The sequence below is a fragment of the Sander vitreus genome, chromosome 12 (assembly GCF_031162955.1).
Source record: "Sander vitreus isolate 19-12246 chromosome 12, sanVit1, whole genome shotgun sequence".
NCBI classification, from domain to species: domain Eukaryota; kingdom Metazoa; phylum Chordata; class Actinopteri; order Perciformes; family Percidae; genus Sander; species Sander vitreus.
The window spans coordinates 6,209,488-6,231,779 of NC_135866.1; the positions used below are offsets into that span (position 1 = coordinate 6,209,488).

The following is a 22,292-nucleotide window of genomic DNA, read 5'->3' on the forward strand; positions in this document are numbered from 1 at the left end:
CGTGATGAGGAAAACGTCCTTTTAAGGAGAAACCTGGGACAGACCCAGGCTCTTGGTAGGCGGTGTCTGACGGTGCCGGTTGGGGGTGTGATGAACAGTGGCAATAATAGTCACAATAAAGATAAAGGAACTATGACTAGAAATAGTAGTTGTAGTCATGGTGTAGCAGGGCACTGCAGGGCAGTAGTACAGGGTGTAGCAGGACATAGCCGGGCGTGGAAGGGCAACCTGGGTTTTTTGGGCTTTGACAGAGAGTGGGTGAGCCTGGGAGAGAACACTTTCTGTTGACCGCCGCACGAACGCTTATTTCGACTCACAAAGTAACTTCACGTTTGGTAACTTCAGTGCTAGTTGTATTTTACGTGTGGAGGAATAAATCATTGCAATACAATCTCGAGCATGTCACAGTGTGTTTAGGCATCTCTCAGTGTTTAGTCCCTCGCGGCAGCACTTTGTTGGAAACAGGTGTAAACGGGTCTCGCACCATCAGACACCCTCTCCCATGCGACCAAGCCAGGGTTGATCAGGCCCTGACTTGCGTCCCAGGGGCAATTTATATTTTAGCTTTTAAAATATTTATATTTTAAAATGTATTTATTTTATACTTTATATTCACTGTATTTATTTAACTATCAGAATGATGGTAAACGTCCACAAACCGAAAGCAGCGTGTTGCTTGTAAAGTGCGAGCTAAGTCCTCGTGATATCAAAATGGGGAGCACAAGCTACGTCAGCAAAAGTGGATTTGTAGTTACAGCGTTTTAGGCTGTCCGGCAGCAGCTCCGTGTACTGCTACTGAGTGTTATCTGTGGTACCTGCTGAGGCTCTGGACTTTGTGCCAGGAGAGTTTGGCCTCCAGTTGTCGATGTGCCAGGGCAATAACCCTGAAGCCCTGCCTGGTGTAGCTCTCCAGAGTCTCTGGGAAGCTCTGTGGAACTGAACACAAGGACACAGCCTGTTTTTTTTAGATGAGTGCAGTATTTGTTAGATTGTTACAGTGGTGGAATGTAACTCAGTACATTTACTCAAGTACTGTACTTAAGTGCAAATTTTGAGGTACTTGTACTTTGCTTGAGTCTTTTCTTTTCATGCCACTTTCTACTTCTACTCTGCTACATTTCAGAGAGAAATATTGTAGTTCCTTTAGTTACTAGTTATTTTACAAATTAAGATTGTTGCCCAGAAAACACAAGTCGTTTATTAAATATAATGTTTTATTATAAATCAAACTACCCAATAATATAACGGCCTCTACGAGTCCAGCTGAAATGATTTGACCATTAAACACACAACAGTTTGGATCCACATAAGGAAAGGAAATCTCCATGCAAACCTTAAACATACAGGAGAAGTGTCAGACCTGTGTGCTGTTTGCAGAGGCTGGCCACCACCTCCGGGGCTCCCTTCAAGAAAGCGTTCATGTGTTTCTCCCCGAGCCTCCTGACCACCACACTCATCCTCTGCAGCGTGGAGGAGAAGGGGAACTGACGCACAATACCAATCTCAAAGGACTGAGGAGCAAAAGACACGTTGTTCAGTGTAAAAAATAAAAAAAACAACAACAACAACAACTTCAAATCATCTCTTTATTTCACGTTCAGTGTAAATGGAAGAGCCTAAGCTGATAAGAAGATTGGTCTCTCATGTCTGTACGGTAAATATGAAGCAACAGCCAGGAGATGGCTAGCTTAGCTTAGCATAAAGGCTGGAAACAAGATGAAACAACCTGGCTCTGTAGAATAATAACTACGGCTGGGTATTGTTCAAAAAACATTTTGATACCGGTACCGGTACCAATACCGCGACTTTGATACCGGTTCCTAAACAATACTTTTTTCAATACCAATTTTATCAAAAATCCATTTTAACAAAAAGAAATTACAACATTACGGCACAAATCTTTTTATTTATTTTCGTCGTAGAGAGCTGCGTGTCTCTACGACGTGTAACATTAGACAGCCGATCCCAAACACCATTATATCTTGGTAGAAGCATGCTGCATGCTTATTGGCTCACTGACTCGGATGAGATTTACTCCTTAAGCCCAGTACAGACCAAAGATTCGCAGCGAGACGAAACGATTTTAGAACGTTGCAGGAAAGAGTTGCAAACTGGTCAAATCAACAGAGGCTGGTTTTAGAACGTAACAGACGTCACATGTTTCAACAGCCAATAGCGAAAGTCAGCTTGTAAAATCAGCTACAAACTATAGAAATGAAATGATCAATAATCTATTTTATTTCTGTTACAAACTGTCAACTGGTCGAAATGATATATCCAGCTACAAAAAGCCTGAAAAGTCGGACGTTAGAACGGAAGAACAAAGAGGCGTTGCAATGGAGATGATGCACTGTCGCATTGGTGTGAACCGGCAGCTTTCAGAACGTTGCAGACCAGGACGTTTCCACTCGTCTCGTCGCAAATTCGTCTGAACTGGACTTTAGGTATTGAAATTGGGTTTTGAATGACAAGGCATTTTTCGATACTCGATACTATGGAGGCAATTCGGTCGGTGCTTAAAAGTATGAAATTCGGTACCCAGCCCTAATATAGGGTTGCACGATATTTACAAAATGTGATATTGCGATATCGGTTATGAATATTGCGATATCGATATTAATTTCGATATTTTTCAACGTGTAAAATTACAAAAGACAAAGTTTATTTCAACTGACCGTCATGTTGGACTGGTCCATCATGAATAAATAAATAAGGACCATGTCTACAGAACAGGACATGTTTTACTGGTTGTACAGTATAAAATATATAAATAAAAAGAACAGGACACAACTTTTCTTTCTCTTCTCTGATTCGTTCCGTTTAGTTGTCTCTATCTATTTCTTCACTCACACTGTCACTCGCACACACGCACACACGTGGTACGCTCCATAGGGTTTGTCATGTAGTGGACCCGTGCACTAACATGTGCAAGTGGCACGGTAACTGGCCGATGAAATGATGATCATTATAGTGTTTTTAAGCGGGCTCTAAATCAACTAAGCCACACAGCCCACGGACGGGACACAACGCTCCACAAAATAAACAAAATATTGCATACTTATCGCAACACTTTCGATGTAATATTGCGCAACGTGACATCGCGATGACAATATTGAGTCGATATATCACGCACCTCTACCCTAATAATAACAAAATCTGCCAACCAGCACCTGGAGTCTTGTCATCACTGTGAGGCTGCCAGCAAAGACAACAGGAAGTCACTAGAAATAGTCCAGCGTATAACCCCCGTAAAACCACAACGTGACATTTTACACGTGGGAACTTTAGAGGTGCTGGTAGGCAGATTTAGTAACCTTTGGACAGAGCCAGGCTAGCTGTTTCCCCTCATATCCAGTCTTTATGCTAAGCTAATCTGACCAGCAGCTGGCAGTAACTTACAAACATGACTAACTCTCTGCAGGAAACTGAAAATGTGTATTTGCTTTGACAACTTACTGATAATTCAGACAGCTCCTGGGGGAACAAAGAAGGATTTGATGATATCATAATTTTAAGATCAGGCGCTAACTTACAAATATATGTCTTTACAGCCATAAACAAACATACTTATCATAAAACAATGATGTGGATCATTACTGTACCATGTTCTGCGTTAGTGGATTTTTCTGACTGGCTTCAGGGACGGAGTGCTTTGGAGGTCGCACAACTGTGGGCATTATGGGATTGTGGAGTGCAGTCTCTTCCTCTGTGGGCTCCTCTAGGATCTAAACCAAAATGAGATCATATAATATGTTAATAACGTGTTGAGCTCCATTATACTAAGTGTAGTCTGGCATTATCAGACCTATCTCCACAGCGCTGTGGAGTAAGGTCTGGCTACACCACATACATTTTGGGATAGGAGGAAAAATAGGCATTTCTTTAAACCAATCACAATCGTCTTGCGCTAAGCTCCGGACGCAGTGACGGTGGATCCGCAAAATAGTCTCGGGAAGGAACTTGTTTTGGTGGAACATTTGCACCCCCGCAAAAGAAAACACCACATACAATATTAAATGAAGTTAACTGGTCACACAATACAGTAACGTGAGCTTTTTAAATTAGCTGGATACATGGTTAAACCTCATTTGCTCTTACCAGTGTATCACGGTGTCTACTTCATTCACAGCAATCCCACCAACCGGTCCCAGTTAGAGAATAAATGCAGTAACCATAGTCTTTGTAAATCTTTACAATCATTCCCTGAAAGAACCAAGCAGGCCTGCCTTGTTGCACGATCCAAATTTTCTTTCAAACTTGACAATTTCAGCGTGTAGCTTGCTGAAACGAATGGAGTTTGAGAACGGCAACACACAGAGAGAGGAAGGTGAAGGGCTGAGCCTGACATCCAGCCTAAGACTACACCAAGTATAACCTTGGTCCCAGCTTCTGCTTGACAGAAAGAGGGATTTTCTGCTGGAGTATCCATGGTACCAGACTTTAACCATTTTAGCCAGGGCGATCTTGCTCTGCCAAGCGATGGTGCTGCATGATTCATGTATAGACCGGTATCCCAGCTAGTTGTGGTGCCAGTGACTAAGCAGGTTGGGTGTAAACATGGAAGAGCTTTGCTTACCCAGCCTGTAGCGTTGAACATCTTGAGGTCTAAAGGGTCTCCGGAGAGCTCGCCCTCTATCTTGGTCAGTGAGTGGCAGGTAGCCATGCAGGCCACAAATTCACTGTTAACCAGACTCCCTTTAGCTGCATCAGCCTCCGGGGGAGAAAAGCTGGAATACAGAGGATGGAGAAGAGGATAATACTGTGTTAAGTGGCTGATGCTGAATTAAATATAAGGTCATACAATCATGTGAAAAAATTAGGATACCCATGCTAAAGTTGACTAAAAAGAGGAATAAAAAAATCATCTTTTGGAAATTGATCTTAATGCCTTAATTAAAAAAAATAGGAAAAATCCAACCTTTAAGGACACCAATTTTCTCTGTGAATGAATAATGTATCGTAAATAAATAAATGTTCTTCCTTAAAATCCAGGGGGCATAAGTAAGTACACCCCTATGTTAAATTCCCATAGAGGCAGGCAGATTTTTATTTTTAAAGGCCAGTTATTTCATGGATCCAGGATACTATGATCCTGATAAAGCTCCCTTGGCCTTTGGAATTAAAATAGCCCCCCATCATCACATCCCCTTCACCATACCTAGAGATTGGCATGGTTTTATTTCAGTTAGCCTAACAGCTGGTTTGATTTGCATTGAGAGATGATCTTATCGAAAGTAAACAAAGTCCTTGAATTTTGGTTCAGGCCTCTGTGAATGTCTGTAAATGTTTGTTTCTCCAATGCTTTAGGACGGTAGGTGTACTGTAGGCCGAAGTAGGAACATATCCTTCTTTCAGATCCCTCAGGTGTGTAAACTTGTGTACATTTTCTGAAAAATCAACTGAGAAACTGTTTATAGATAAAATAGCCCATAGGAATAGAATGAGACTAGAACAGCCATTCCCATTTAAATCAACAAGATGGTCAGAGCGGCTGTCATTTTTATGTGTAACACCCGCAAAGAACTCACACATTGACTGGGACAATATATATACAGTATAGCAAAACTCAGGAAACTGCAAGGCACTCTCTTCAGAAAAATGAAAAAGCCTTTATTGTTATGGCTTGGTTATCTTAAATTTTTCAAAAAACTCAGATGCGTTTCGGCATACAAGCCTTCGTCAGGGAGTCAACAATTTTCGCAAAGAACTGTTACAGCGCCACAGATGTGTGTTGTCGTCATAACAACTAACAGCAATCGCCATTTTCTCTTCAAAGTAACTAACTCAAATGACCACGGCAAATCAGTTCAATGTCCGTTCTACTCTCATTGTATTTCTATAAATAGCCAGACAGGTGTATCCATTGTTGGGGAATCTAGCAAGTTAAATACCTAAACAAAATCATCACATTCACACAAAAATCATTTAGAAATCCAACATTGCCCTAAAGCAGTTCTGCTCAGTGATTTTTCAAAATTTCCCACAATGGCCTGACTAAACCAGAGATGTTAAAAAGGTTGTTATGACGATACAAAGGTAATGCCAACATCTCTGACAGTTGATACATCTCAAGTATATATTGTCACAACTACTTTGACGTGCAAATAATGTGTCAGAACACTGAAGAGAGAAAAATAAAACCAGCTTGATTTATTTTCATCAATTAAAGAGCACTACAACCATAGTCGCTATGCTACAGTCACATCCCTCTGGACTTTTGATTCTCATCTGTGTTGTGGTCACTCTCAGGAAACTGATGTGTTTGAAAAAAAAGGCACAACAAAGAGCTTCTCTTACCTGCCACCTTCAGCTGTCTGAACACCCCACAGGTCCAAACCATCTTCAGTCAGAGTACCAGTCTGAAGGAGAACAAAATATAGAATACAGAATTGAATGCACCAACCCAGGCCGCATTAATCACGCCGCAGAGCAGGAAATCAATTCTAGTCCCCGCAGTAGTCCTATTTTTAAAATCACAACAGTAAAATCATTCAACGAACTGGCTTACTTTTCGGACTTTTACCTCAACCAGTGTTCAAGAGAGCCAAGGACTGACCTGTTCATGCAAAACACACACACACACACACACACACACACACACACACACACACACACACACACACACACACACACACACACACACACACACACACACACACACACACACACACACACACACACACACACACACACACACACACACGAGTGCGGATCGGGGCGCATTTTTCTGTCCGAGCCGGACAGGCATTAAGATATTTATGTCCAAGCCCGACACATTCTCATACTAATGACAAATGTACATGTAGCCTAAAATGCACGTGTTTCGTTGTCACAGCTACATAAACAAATTTCCGCACACAGGAAGACGGATGTTAGGGTAATATTTTTAATTTATTTTAATCACAAAGACGAATCTTTGCATCAAGTGAAACAGGCCCATTGGCTACCTACATAATAAGCTGTTTTACATTTAAAATGTTCAATGTGTCAATTAAAAGACACTTTCAGGCAGCAAGGAATTACAGTTATGAAAGGGTTTTGATATAAGGCTGCAACTCATTCATATTTTCAGTTTCAAGTATGTTTTCTCACATGAATCATTTGGTCCAGAAAATACTGGAAAATGACAGCCACAAAGCCCAAGATGACATTTTCAATGTGCTTGATTTGTGTGACCAATAGTGCAACATTAAAAGACATTCAGTTCAAGTGCATTCATGTCAAGAGCAAGAAACTTAATAAATATTCACATTTCACTTAAAAGGTGACTTAAAGGGTAACTTCTGTATTGTTTAACCTGGACCCTTCTTTCCCCATGGATTTGTGTCTCGGTAGTCTGGCATTGCCAGACCTTCCTCCACAGCGCTGCTGAGGAGGGTCTGGCTAGTCCACTCAGCATTCTGGGATGGGAGAAAAACGTGCTCTGGTTTATTGGCATTCCTTTAAACCAATCACAATCATCTTGGGCGGTGCTAAGCGCCGCATGGAGCAACGGTGCCGCTGCAAAATAGCCTCTGGAAGGAACTTGTTTTGGAGGAACGTGTACGTTCAAAAGTAGTTTTAGTCCTGCAACAGAAAACTCAGATTGGACAGACAGTCTAGCTAGTTGTCTGGATTTACCCTGCAGAGATCTGAGGAGCAGTTAACCATAGTCTTCAGAAATCTACCGGAGTTTAGAATGCCAACACAAAGAAAGCGGAATGGGACAGACATCCGGCCGAAAAGATGGGATTTCCGGCGGCACCTGAACAATCGCGGAAATGAAACGTCGTCGATATAGACTGGGGTGTAAGTGACTAATGTGAACAACAATCGTTCTCGCTCAATACTGGACACTTAAGTCAATTAGACACAAATGCATGGAAAAATAGAGTCCAGGTTGAAAATGATCAAAACTACCATTACCAACGATTAATCGGTTGCCAAAATTGTTCTCAATTAAATGTTCTGTCAATCAATCGTTCCAGCTCTCCTTTGATTGTCCTTTCTCCGTGTTCACTCAATGTGATATAATAAAAGGAATATTTCAAGCTATAAGAAGTATTATTTTTCCTATATTTAGCACATCAAAATAATTTGTACAAAAAAAAAAAAACATGTAGAAGGAAGACAAGAAACCCCAAGGGGCTTATAAAATGTCTTCCTTTAACATGAGTATGTTGAGTATGATTACACAGCACTGTTTTTAAGTTATTTCTAAGTCACAATAACCTTGTATGGTATTATTGGTCCAATTATAGATTAGTATGCTTTCAAAGTAAATCAATAGCCATAGCATTCACATATTTTGAAAGCATGATGCTTGGTGTTGCGGCTAAATGGCATCATTGTTCAACTGCAGCAATGCCTCCAGATATCATAATTCATTTTCTTCTGTGGTTTTAACCGTGTTGGTAAAAAAACCATGAAGTCATTCTCTTTGTACTTGTACTTGAACTGAAAGTGGGTTTGGATGCTTCAAAGCTAATTTTCATGTGTTCTGAGTCAGGACTTTATTCAGTCTAAGTTAAGCATGGTTCCTAGAAATGATCGCTGATGAACACAGACCCTGAAATCCCACTATATAAACTGCATTTCTTAACAAGAAAACAAAACCACAGTGCATGAACTGATATCGGCGGTTCAGACTACCTTGTCAAAGCAAACCAGGTTGAGTTGACCGCACATGTTGATCCTCTGAGGACTGATGCAAAAGATGCCGACACGCTTCAGACGGCGTTGCGCGTACACAATGCCCGCTGTCATGGCTGCCGGTAAGGCCGGGGGCACGGTGATGGTGATGATGTCCAGAGATTCAATGATGATAGTTTTAGCTGGAACCTGGAAGAGATCAAGGAGGAACCGTCCATGAATGACAAAGAAGGATTTCTATAGGATGATAGAAGCCGAAAATCAAAAAAAAAAAAAAAAAAGGTACATTTACGTTAAAACACCCTTTTGTAAGAACTAGTCATGTGTAAGAACTAGTCAGTAAAAAGCATGTGTACTTCAGTTTGTGGGGTGACTTTGTGAAATGGACTAAACAATGAAATCAAACAAAGCCATAATATTATACAGTTTAAAAATAGATTAAAGACAACAATACTTGACTAATACAGAAAGAAAGAGACCAGAATAATCCCACTGACAAAACCGCATTCAGCCAGGCCGTCTTTTAACGTCATAACTTTTCCTTTTATATTGCACACTTTCAATATATTTAGTTTTCTATACTATACTTACATTTGCAATATTTAGAATGTATTACTGTATTGTCTATACAGTATTACTTCTCTTTTTTAATTGTATATATTACTTTTTTTTTATCTTTATTTGTATATATTACTTATCTTTTATACGTGTACGTGTCATTGCACCGTGGGAAACGTATTTTCAGTTGCTCTGCATGTCTGGCACATATTGCAGAATTGACAATAATGTTGACTTGACTTTTCCATAAGGGCAGCACATCAGTGGAATACAGTACCACAATCAATTAGAGTCCCCGTCATATCATTCATTTAACCCTTGTGTTGTCTTCGGGTCAAATTTGACCCATTTTCTTTATCAGACATATGGGTTTCTTTCAACCAAATTAACCAAAAATAACATGGGTGGTTCCCAGTGACGTTCTTCGCAAGTAATATTAATGATCACTACTTTCATTGAATTTTGGGTGTTTTATTTAATTTTATAGCGTTTGTGGTCTGCCCGGGTCAACTTTGACCAGGTGGTGCAATGGGGCACTTTTGCGCTCAACAGCAGATGAACACACACACACACACACACACACACACACACACACACACACACGTGTTCATGAATGCACATGCGGAGACACACAAACACCCCCACACACATGCACGCACACATACACCCCCCCCCCACCCCCACCACAAACACACACATTCATACAAACAGCAGCTGAGAACTACCTCATGTAATTGATCACATTATTGTGCTTTCCAGCACATGGAAATGCACCCAAACACACACACACACACACACACACACACACACACACACACACACACACACACACACACACGGACAACAAACATGCACATGTACATGTGTGTGCGCGCACATGCATTCATACATATACACACACACACACACACACACACACACACACACACACAGTAGCTGAGACCTGCAAAATATCACACTATTGTGCTTTTCAGCACATGAACATGCACGCACGCACACACACAAACACACACACACATGCACACTCACACACACTCGTTGCATAGTGGATCACACTACTGTTCTTTTCAGCAGATGAACACGCACACACATGGACACACATGCACATGCACGCACGCACATGCTTACCCACCCACACACGCACACACATGTGCGCGCACGTACACACACACACACACACACACACACACACACACACACTCCTAAATGGAGACAAGACAATTTTCCGTAAATTAGTTTTTTCCGTTTTGGTAGCTCTCCTTTGTTTGTGAATACAATTGCATCAGTTAATTTTAACCTGGGAATATAATAATTGTCACATACCAGCCATTAATCCAAACACAACTAATGATCTCAACTCATTTTACTCAGAAGGTAGGTATAATTTCATGTAAATGAGGTCTGTTGACCATAAATAGAAAAGAATAAGTGTAAACCTAGTTGAGATGAGTTGGAATGAAGTTGAATAAAAGTGGTAACACAGAATTGAGTGATTAATTCTAATTCTAGTCTATGTTTAAGTCTATGCTTTATAAACATGCAAAGCAGACCAGGTCACTTTTTACCCAGGAAGAAACCAGGTGGGATTATTGGCTGCCATTAAAAATAATAAAATGGTTTCAAAACCATATCCTGACTAATCACTAACATATACCAGTCAGTGATTATCCACAAACATAGGTTCATCTGATCTCAACTATAATGAAAATAATTCATAATTTATGCTTATTTTACCCCAAAACTTAGGTATGGTTTCATGTAAATGAAGTTTATTCACCATAAATTCCAAAAATAAGTGTAAAACTAGTGGTAATGAGTTGGAATGAAGTTGTTGAGAAGGTGTAAAATAGAATTGGGTGATCATTTATACTTGATGCTTTATTAATAGCCAAAACAGACCGGGTCAATTTTGACCCGGGAGGACAACAAGTGTGATTATTGGCTGTCATTAAAAAAATTGAAATGGTTTCAAAACAGTATCCTGACTAAACTTTGACTTATACCAGTCTGTGATAACCCAGCAACATATGTTCCCGTTGATCTCAACTGTTATAATTCATAATTTCAGCTTTTTTTAACTCAGAAATTAGGTATAATTTTATATAAATGCGTTTTTTGACCATATATTAAAAAAATAAGTGTAAAACTAGTGGTCATAGGTTGAAAAGAAGTTGGCTAAGAAGATGTAACCCAGAATTGGGTGATAATTTATACTTCATGCTTTATAAACTGGCCAAACAGACAAAAAAACACAAGGGCTAAGTTTAATGCAAAAAACAAATGTCTGATCAACACCCAAAGATGCCAACACTGATCCATCTGGTATTCCTTTTATATTATTCATACATCTTTTTTTATATATATGTATAATTTGATGTTTTGTAAACTACAATGTAATGTGCTTTTATTTGATGTACATGTATTTGTATTTTTATGTTGTTTTCACCCTACGATGCCTATTAACAACAGGCGACGGGACTGCCGATGAAAACTAGCTTTTAAGCTGTATGACCTGCGTTTTTGGATGCAGTACATACATATCTGTTTGTTCCTTCTGTAATATTATGATTTTTATTCTGATTATGATTACCTTGTTCATGATACTGAGGACGATGGTGTAGATGAAGCCGATCCCCGCCACCCCCACCAGACACAACAGGAACAGGTAAGCATCGCGGTACAGCTTGAAGTCTGTGGGTTTAGGGTGGAGGATGGAGCGCACCAGTTGGCCTTTCTCTGTACTGAAGCCTGCGGGAACACAGAAGTAATGACGTTGAATTTTTTTCATCTTCTTGTGGTTATGATATCAGTTTAGTGTCTTTTGAGTAAGTGATTTTCCGTATGGCGGCTCGACCTACGTTTGCGGCGGCTTTTCCTAGCAACAAAGTGTGATTGTTGTCTTTTCCTGTTGCACTGCAAGTGGCTGGTGGAGAACAGTCTTTTGATTTTCTTTATGTATGTAAGTACGCAAGGAACTATGACAAATACATTATTCTGATCTGATCTTAGTAGTTAGCTGATAGGGTAAGTGCTGACACGTGACATAAGGGGACGTCCCTTATGTCACGTGTCAGCACTTACCTGTTTGTGTGACGCTGATAACTCAGTCTATTGCAGCCGTGTGGGAGGAGATTCATTCAGGAGATTGTCTCCGGCTGGAGACGATCGTGGAAGCGGAACGCTGACTGCTGCAAAACCACACACTTTCTACACGGAGTACACTATTGGAGAAAATATGCTGAAAGACTATTCTTGTTTTCCCACAATACAACTTTTGCAAATACACCTTTTTATACCCTGAACGACAACAACAAGATTGGCCCGGCGAAGACGCCAACGGAATACGGCGTGGTCACTGAGGCAAGCAGCAATCTTCAGATGCAAAACCATGCGAATCCTGGGTGAGTCAGTTTAACACAGCACAACCCCTCTGGATCGTTAAAATAGTGCCCTTCATCACCAAGGCCACCAGCTGTTATTCCCACTCTGTTCTTCTCCTCTGTCTCACCTGTTCTGACCACAACGGCCTTCACCAGTTCTCCAGCGTAGAAGCGGGTCTGGATAACATGGGTACCACAGAACAGGGTGTGTCTCTTGTGCTCCTCTATATTGTAGCTCACAGCCGCCTCCTCGCCTGAACTAGGCAGACTTGTCTTGGTAACTGGCACGCTCTCTCCTGAAGATGGGACGGAGAATTAACATCAAATAAAGGAAAACGCACGTTTATTTATTTATTTTTTTCACTTTAATGAATTTCACAGTTTTGGTTTAATTGTGTGTGAGAGAACGGATGCTCTATTCATATTACCAGCATGTTCTACGTGGATGGCTTACATTTGGATAGCACAGAGATAGCCCACAATACATGTCAATTTCATAACATAGTTAACTGTGTTGGATTATTACTATTTGTGACAAATATTCATGATTTTTATTAGTAGCGGCAGTGGAAGTATTGCTTTTAAAAACAGACTTTAAGAAAACATATTTTTGGACAAGCTTTTAGTTAGGTTTAAAGTATGTGGTTAACGGGTAAATCATAGAATCAGTATTTTTTATCATTATTACTCCTTTTTAATAACAATGATAATGCCTACTTATTTTATTCCATTTTTATTGCAATACTATTTTATCTTGTTTTTATCGTATCTTATATGTTTCCATGCATGTAATACCTCCTTATCAAAAAAAATAAAATCTTAACTCAGAGTCCATTTACAAACTTTTCCCAGGACGTTTGACTAGAAAACTCCATGAAAACTGCAAAAATCTCATCTGCTGATGAAGACCTTGAGGTGAAAAGCTCCAGGAAAAGCTACCAAGTACAGGTTAAGATTCTTTTTAGGAAATCAAACCGTTAAATACAAGGAAATACGACCTGTCAGCATGCTCTCATTTATGATGCAGGTCCCACAGATGAGCACAGCGTCGCAGGGCATGATCATCCCATTCGCTGGAATAATGATGACATCACCGGGCACGAGATCTGTTGACATGGCCTGTTCAATATCTAGGAACAACATTTGGGAAATGAGATCATACACACTCTCTCTCTCTCTCTCTCTCTCTCTCTCTCTCTCTCTCTCTCTCTGCCGGGTGCTATTAGAGATCAATAATGGGGTTAATATATTACAGAAAAATAATAGGACTAAAGGCCGTTTTATGCTTCTGCGTCGAATCAATGGCGTACCCCCGCAGACCCCTCGCTCTATGACCCACTACCCACACACACACACACACACACACATGCCAGCTCGATGCACACACCAGCGCACAAGTATAAACATCAGGCCACTTACGTAGGCTACGGCGAAAGCTCTGCGTGGAGCCTCCGCAGAACCATAAAACAGGCTTTATACACACAACTATATCCAGTTTAAAGGGGCTGTACTCGACAATCTTAACATTCGCAGCAAACACATATTGGCTTTGTCTTTTTTCTATTGGCTGTTTTGGCCTACCGCCAGGTGGATGTGAGTGTGGCTTACTTGCGTCAGAGTTTACAAAAACAGAAGTTAAGAACAGACTGGGCGACAGTCAGGAAGGAAGCCATGTCCTGTCGGAATGCCGCTATGAAGTTGTGTTAATGTTAAAGGGTCACTTCGGTTTTTTTCAACCTGGACCTTGTTTCCCTATGTTGTTGTGTGATTGATGGGAACAACAATCTTTGAAATTGATCCAGTATTGAGCGAGAACGCTGTGATCAGCAGCCGCGAACCACGCTGCAATGTAACCCTATAGGGAAAATGTGCATCGTCAATTTTGTCCACTAAAAGCGCAGTTTTTTATTTTTTTATTATAAGTGTCTAACAACATTATGGAAAGGATTCCTACAGAGATAGACCTTTTATTTAAAAGAGTAAAATCCTCTTTGTTTAACCAGAAACAGCTCTAAAAAAGGGCTATCGTTAAGCCCACAAGACAGAAAAACGTACTCTTTAATTAACAGAAAGGTCGACCTCCTTAGAAATCCTTTCTATAATGTTGTCAGACACAGAATATTAATCTGAGCCTGTCAGCGGCAAAACAAGCACTTTAGTGGACGTAAATCAAAGGTACGCAATTGTCCATTAACTTACATTGTAGCTTGTTTTGCTGACTGCCAAATGCAGCAATCCCACTTAATACTGGACCAAAGTCAAAGATTGTTGTTTCCAGTCACTAATGGCGTTTTTCCATTACATGGTACCTGCTCGACACGCCTCGACTCTACTTGCCTTTTTTGGTTTTCCATTATGAAAAAAAGTCCCTGGTACCTGTCAACAGGTACTTTATTTTATTATCACCTCTGTCGAGGTTCCAAGTGAGCTGAGGCGATACCAAAAGAGGAAGTGAAAACCTGCAGACTACTGATTGGTTGGAGAGAATCGTCACTAATCACTGCGTCATCATTGCTAGTGGCAGACGGGGGTGTCCTGAACAAACCCGCCAACAAAATTTGTCTTCTGGCTGTGGCAACAGCCACATGCCGATGTGGATCTGCGGATCTGTAGTTCGAATGAACTGGACAATGTAATATAATGGACAATTCCGCTTCCAACCTGTAGGGGGACCGAAGCGGGAAAAGTTCTCAGTGTGTGGTTATGCCGTGACACTATGTAAAGATATAGTGGAGTAATGGCATCTTGAGTAGAGAATGAAGTCACACTCCCTCGGTGTGTGCTGTAATCCGAGCATCTCTGTTCTTTGTTTTTTTATTCGCTGCAGGCCGCGCCTGCATGTTAGAGCATGTGGCCCTGAAAGAATGTAGGTATTTCACGTGTTGGGGAATGGTCTGTGAGAGCCGTGTGGATGCAGTCCCAGCCAGCGGTTTTATTCTGAGTACATCAACATCAGTCATTCCTGAATCATGATTGACCGTCACGATTTCACTAATGGCCCATTCACACTAGATGCAGAGGTAGGAGTGTCACAAATGGCCCATTTGTGTGACATGTGGCAAACCCAGGCAATGTGAATGGAGTTTAATAGCCAGAAAGTAAAACATACCTTTATTTCCTCTGCACACTGAGACACGGACAACGCTGTGTGCTGACACCATGTCATGCAGCATCACATATTGCTGGAATAAAAGGAACACTGTATCACAAAGTGGGAAGCATACTTCCTGAAACGCACAACTTTCATACAAATGTAGAAGATGTAGAAACACAGACTTCTCTGGAAAGATTATTATGGAGTAGGATTATTAAGGGCATTTCCCCCCGAAACTGCTATTACTGTATGACTCACCTTTTTAATGGTATACAGTGAGGTAGCTATTGAAATCACAGACATGAAAACTATGGCGGTAGCATAATAGTAGTAGTCCTCAGCACTCCACAGAATAACACTGAAGAGCTGGAAGATGTAGAAAGGATTCAACACCTGATGGAGGAAGGGAGAGATTAGCATTTATGTTAACAGTGTTCTGAAAGAAGTGCCAGATGTGATATTACACAAAGAGCTCTAAACTCACTTCCTTTATGAGGAGCTTGAATATAGACGGCACTCTTACAGCAATCTCATTCTCCCCGAAAAACAACCTCCTGATAAAAAAAGGCATTTGTAGCAATTTGTAACTTTATTTTGATCACATGCCTGTGTGGAAGTGCATATCCTGATGCTTTCTCCACAGTTAATAATAAAAATGTAGACTTTTTTTTAAAATTAGTAAATGAGAAAACATGAAATATGTGTGCATGTGTGTACCTGTAGTCCTGCAGGGTTTTAGAAAGCCCGGAGCTGTGGGCGGAGTGGATGCTTGCACAGCTCACCTTCACATCCTCCAAGCCTCTAGAAAAGTCACACGCATCCATTTCTACTGTGCATTACATTTCATTTCATTTCCTTATGGCTGACGCTTTTATTTTTTGTTTGTTTTTTAACTCAGTAGAGCAAAATTCACGTAGAAGCACATTAGCCTCAAATAAGCCAAACTACATAGAGCCACATGTAAGTGCCCAAAAGAGAGGTGTGCAGAGCAACAGATATACATACTGTACCAATTCAAAAACAAAATGGAGTTCATTAACTGCATAAACGTCAGCATCTCATCATCCAAGCACAATAACATTGTGTTTCAGACTCTTACTTGTGCAATTCAAAGTTCTGCATCACATCATTCCAGTAGTATTTAGTGCTGTGGTGGGTGAAGTAGTGGATCTAAAAGGGGGAAAAGGTGGTCACATATTGACTGCGTAAAACAACTTTACAGACAGAAACCAGCCAATCACTGGGCTAGACTCTAAAACTTAAATGCATATATTTAAAGCTATAGTGCGTACTTTCTGTCGCCCCCATGAGGAATTCTAAGTAATGACAACAACACTGTCGGAGCATCCACATGATACAAGCCTTCCGTGATCGCGCACCACCCCCACGCCTCCTCCAGTAGCTTTTATCCCGTCAAATCAAGGAGGACACGGAGGGTTAAAAAAAACATGATGGACCCTTGAGAAGAGGTAATTAGATTGTAATTTCTATACAATACAAATGCGGTCGGTCTGTCGGTCACTTTCTTTTTGGATTTTAGTCCTCCTGCTGAACGTGTAGGTCTTTTCTTAGCAGTACAATCGCGGATTGAAACATGTCGTGGGCGCTTGTTCAGGTTTTCAGCCACGCCTTCACGTCTCCGAGGCGGAGTGCTGTTGTTGTCCTTTCTCAACGTTGACGTAAAACGCTTCACTCGAGCTGCTGTGCGCGAAAGTCCCCGGACTACACCATTTAGTAAACATAGCCATACTGAGAATTACAGAGAGTTTTGTGGCGCTGATAGGCTTAATTAGCTTTGTATCAAGTCATTTGGCGATGGCTTGAATTCATTAGTTCATTAATATAAAATAGTCGTGCACTATAGCTTTAAAACCAATCAAGTACTCAGATCAGTGATTTATGATAGAACATGAATCTTGAATCAGCTTCAGATGAGCAACACATGATGAAAAAAGCAGAAACTGTTTCCCACTGATGCACCTGAACAGGCTGTCCATGGGCACATTTCCCATGATGCTCCTGGTGCACAGCACTGATGCCGTGGTCTCCGTCTCCATTGGGCAGCTGAGCCGTGGACTGCAGGTCCAGGCTGTCTAAGGGCTTCTTCCCTGGAGCCGACATCACATGTACTTTGGCTCGAAACCACTGCCTGAACTCATCCTATTTAACAATAACAATATAAAGAATTGCATTTTTGTCCTTGGCTGTTGAGACGACACTGAATTCATCATTTGCAGTGTATTCCAGTATGTGTGCCAAAGAATGTAACGCGTGTCAGGATGATGTGTGAGCAGCAGCAGCACAAGAGTGAACTCACAATTCTGTGAAGCAGAATTTAGCAGGGGAACACAGCAATGGCCTCATTCACAAATGCTGAATTTACTTTATGCCGACCATACACCAAACGTGTTTTCAAGCGATTCCATTGGTGCAGACAAACTTCCAATATCTGAATGAAATCACGAGAGTCTTGCTAGAATTGGGGATGCGGTCCCGTCATCTTAATGGTTTGGTGTAAGGTGATAAAACTCAGTCCGAGCTGTCTTAAGTCAGTCTTTTTCCCGTCCTGACGTTCCGACCAAATCAAACGTGTTTGATATTATGGTACGGTTGAAGTCTTGGTAGTAAAAGTCTTTAGTCTGTGATGTGATTGTGATTGTCTTTAAATGTGAAATGGTGTGAGACTTTAGGCTACATTTACATTGCTACGTTTCAGTTTAAAAACGAATATATTTTTCAACGTTTACACCTCGCATTCACGCCGTTCTGGCGTTTCAGAGCCCCTAAACCGGAAAAATTTGAAAACACTTCTGACCCCATTTTGGGTTGGAATCTGCGGGGTTGTGTTGCAGTCTCAACGGCCGCAAACGGAGACCTTTGGCAACACCGACACTGACGCCAACATTTTACCGCCTGATTGGGTCTCATCGGTCTCTGAGACTTAGGCTGTGTTTAAACGGACGCAATCTGAAGCCAAAAACGCATAAGTGGCGTTGCGTTATCACTTTTTATTCCACGTTTAGACGAGCGTTTTGGGGGGGAAATCTGCATGCATATGGTGACGCAAAAGTGTGTGAAATTCGATGTCGTATGGACACCAGGCGGCTAGGTGGTAGTTTGAGTCCACCCGCCTGCGTAGAAACTTCCTTCTAGTTCTCTCCCTAGTAGCGCGAAACCAAAAGATGGCGAGGCGAACAACAAAAGCTGACAATTTTGTCTGGACAGACGAGGAGGTGGCACAACAGGGCGTGGACTGGGAGTCCTGCCAGTCAAAATATATAGACATATGGACCGAATTTCTTCAGCAGTATCCTGTACCTGGAGGGACGTCATATCCACACGAGAAAGACACTATCTGTAAAAGTCAGATATCATCAAAGCTGAAAGCCATCCAGACCAAGTATAGGCAGGCTGTGGATACCCAACGGTGGAGTGGCGAAATATGGGGTGGGTCGCCAGCCACCACAACAATAGAGGCTGCAGACTTTTGCGTTTTTACCCTTTAGACGGGAACGCGACGGTGGAGCGTTTTTAAGATTTCCACTCTGGAGGGTGGTTTCACTTTTTTGCATTTTTAAGCCCCAAAAATGCCGTCGCCGTCTAAACAAAAGGCACATCTGATCAAATATTTTTACGTTTTCACCCGGGAGCGTTCTCGTGTAAACAGGGCCTAAGCTACTAACGTTACCTTGGCAACAACCAGCAACGGGCGGAGTATACATGCTGCCTCCTGTTTATGCCCAGTATACCAGAATTTTTATGAGATATGCGGTTTGGGGGTGTTAGTTTAAACAGAGATTACTTCTTCTACTGGAGCTAAAAAACACTTGCTGTGCACAGAGATTGCTTTTGGCTCGAAACTCCGCTTAAAAACCATAATGTAGCGGTGTAAATGTAGCCTTAGTCTTTTTAAAGTCTTTTCAGAGTCTTCTAGTGTATGGTAGGCATTCATTGTTTTCTAAAAAAAAAGAACATACAGAGAAAGATTTGTATGAAATTGTGTGAAAGTGTTTTCCTACCGTGGTCCTGAGCAGCAGTGTGTGTGCGTCCCTCAGCGAGGTGCATGTGCAGGTGACCTTAACGCCCCACTCAGGCAGCCAGTAGAGCAGCAGCAGCAGGAGACCCCCGGAGCACACAGCACCCACACCCACCAGGATCATCTTCCACAGGCAGGGCTGGTAACCCCACACCTCCTGCACGCGCACACACCAACGTAAACACACCATCTCTTAACACACCTTTTGACTGGTCATAGTAGGAAAAGCACAGGTGTTACTAAAAGGGATCGACCAATCATCGGGGCCTACATTTGGGAGTTTGCAGATTATCTGTATCAGTGTTTTATTTTACCGATGACCAATAAAGTTAATTCATTAAAGTGCGCCACTTTGGCTCCGCTACAGCTCTATAAGCAGTCTGCAACACCTGCAAACAAACAAGCGTGTTAAAACTTCAGGAAGCTATTTTTGTTTTTATTTATTCTTTTTTTGACTTGTATTTTGTTTAAAGTGCCCATATTATGAAAAAATCACTTATTCTGGGATTTGGGGTGTTATGTTGTGTCTCTGGTGCTTCCACACGCATACAAACCTTCAGTCTCCGGGTGAGCGGTTCAAAATCTGCAAGGCTTTCTACGTAACTAGCCGAAACGAGGGGGCTAACCGCTAGCATGCTAGCGCTAGCATGCTCCCTCGTTCTCAATGGCAAAACACTGCTACAACACACAGGAGTTCACCATAATCTACAAAAGAACTACTTACATGTCCCTGTTCTGCAGGTGTTCCACGCAAACTTGGAAGTGCGCCCTCATTTAGAAGAAGTCTCCCGGCTAATCCTGCCTTGTACTGACTGAAGTTAGAGAAACAGCTAGCTAGCTGATGTGATCCTTACCTAGCTACTGCGCATGTGCGACTCCCAACAAAGATGGGAAAGAAGTGCGATGTCTCACTCTGTAGCTAAAACAGAGACCTGAACACACAGGGTGAGACGAGGAGCTGCAGCAATGTGCTGTACAACACAAATATGGTGTTTTTTGAAAATTAAACCATGTAAACCTATTCTGGTACAACCTCAAAATACAATTATGAACCTGAAAATGAGCAAAATATGGGCACTTTAAAGTTTCAGTTTTATTAAATAATTGCTTAAAACATTTAAACAAACTTTTGTGTTGGAATTTGTAAAATCCAAAAATGTAGTTCCAATCCGAAAAGTTAATTTTGACAAACAATATTTTCATTTTTACTGTGCAGTAAATGCATATCGGTTATCGGTTTCATTAACGACTAATAATCGGAAAAAACAGTATCGGTCGACCCCTAGTTACTGATTACATTAAACATTAACAATGTGTTTCAGTTCCGTTCCAAGTGTCCTAGTAGTCCTAGTAAGGTGAAAGCAGCTTAATATGAATTCAGCCATCATTCATTTTCATTTTGACATCTGTGATGTTCCTACTGTGACATGTCAAAATGTCTTCTGCGAAAACAGGCCTATACTTTTCAACTATCACTCCAGATCACTTGAGTTTTGTTTAAAAAAAACAACAATTTACTTCTTTTTTTTTTTTTAACAATTAACACTTGAAATGATGAAGGCACTTTTTTTTCAAATTGAATGCTACGTTAATTTGAATCCACACAGATACATGTACAAATGACTTACTGTATGTCTTTTTAAAGACAACATACTACAAATTTCAAGTTATCATTTGTGATTGACACTGTTCATTTCCCTCCAAACATGTCATTACGCTTGTATCCAGCGAACCAACGGAAACTCACACACCAAACACTTCTTCTACAACATAGGAAGTTAGCATTCGATGGTGCATTGTTCAATAGAAAAGACGATTCTAGAAGCAGCATTAAAATGGGAAGTGATATTTACCATCTCATCCTCCAGACCCTGGTTTATAATCTTCATCTCTCTCGTCTTCATTATATCTGAAGTGCAACAACTGCAAAGTATAAGAAAGAAGAGAGCACTTTATTTACTATGTTTCCAACAGCTGCTTTACTCGCTGAAGCTTTCTTCTTATAGAAGTCTTCGACTCTGTCTGATCAGCAAATATGTCGCAATCCCAGTCGAGGGTGTTCAAGGATTCAGTTTTATGACTTCTGAAGCAAATAAAAAAGCACAAACAAGGAAGAGGGTCAGTGATTCATTTACTTTCTATTATACAATACAAGTCAATATTCCTAAATGGAGACCAACACAAGTGCAATGTGTTTGCATAGCGCTAAACATAGAAATACAATTAGGTTAATCTACTTGGTAAATAATTAGCTGTCTAAAGGAGAGAAAGTTCTCTTCAGAATCAGAATCAGAATCAGAATGGGTTTTATTGCCAAGTACGTTTTTTAACACATACAAGGAATTTGTTTTGGTGTTGTTGGTGCACGTCACACATTCTCTAGATGGAATATTAAACAATATAAGTATAGGGGACTCCATAGTTCTGCTGGGGGACTTCAACGCGCACGTGGGCAATGATGGAGACACATGGAGAGGCGTGATTGGGAGGAACGGCCTCCCTGATCTAAACCAGAGTGGTTGTTTGTTGTTGGACTTCTGTGCTAGTCATGGATTGTCTATAATGAACACCATGTTCGAACATAGGGATGCTC

The 22,292-nt window shown here is 41.1% G+C and overlaps 1 protein-coding gene across 4 annotated transcripts in view; it reads right to left on the reverse strand.

Moving 5' to 3' along the window:
* Window positions 1-22,292, reverse strand: part of LOC144526342 (polyamine-transporting ATPase 13A3-like) — a 48,869-nt gene that overhangs the window by 19,756 nt on the left and 6,821 nt on the right. For 3 of the 4 annotated variants that reach the window (XM_078263762.1, XM_078263761.1, XM_078263759.1), the window contains exons 2-19: window positions 21,553-21,622; window positions 19,683-19,856; window positions 17,644-17,823; window positions 16,763-16,833; window positions 16,381-16,464; window positions 16,148-16,217; window positions 15,922-16,056; window positions 15,679-15,751; window positions 13,568-13,699; window positions 12,698-12,865; window positions 11,780-11,937; window positions 8,632-8,820; window positions 6,298-6,359; window positions 4,577-4,727; window positions 3,603-3,725; window positions 3,457-3,474; window positions 1,361-1,511; window positions 816-936 (exon numbers count right to left, since the gene is read on the reverse strand). In XM_078263762.1, the coding sequence (XP_078119888.1) occupies window positions 816-936; window positions 1,361-1,511; window positions 3,457-3,474; window positions 3,603-3,725; window positions 4,577-4,727; window positions 6,298-6,359; window positions 8,632-8,820; window positions 11,780-11,937; window positions 12,698-12,865; window positions 13,568-13,699; window positions 15,679-15,751; window positions 15,922-16,056; window positions 16,148-16,217; window positions 16,381-16,464; window positions 16,763-16,833; window positions 17,644-17,823; window positions 19,683-19,856; window positions 21,553-21,603 (2,111 nt within the window). In that variant the 5' untranslated portion in view covers window positions 21,604-21,622. The remainder of the gene's footprint in view (window positions 1-815; window positions 937-1,360; window positions 1,512-3,456; window positions 3,475-3,602; window positions 3,726-4,576; window positions 4,728-6,297; window positions 6,360-8,631; window positions 8,821-11,779; window positions 11,938-12,697; window positions 12,866-13,567; window positions 13,700-15,678; window positions 15,752-15,921; window positions 16,057-16,147; window positions 16,218-16,380; window positions 16,465-16,762; window positions 16,834-17,643; window positions 17,824-19,682; window positions 19,857-21,552; window positions 21,623-22,292) is intronic. The other variant, XM_078263760.1, reaches the window with a different exon arrangement.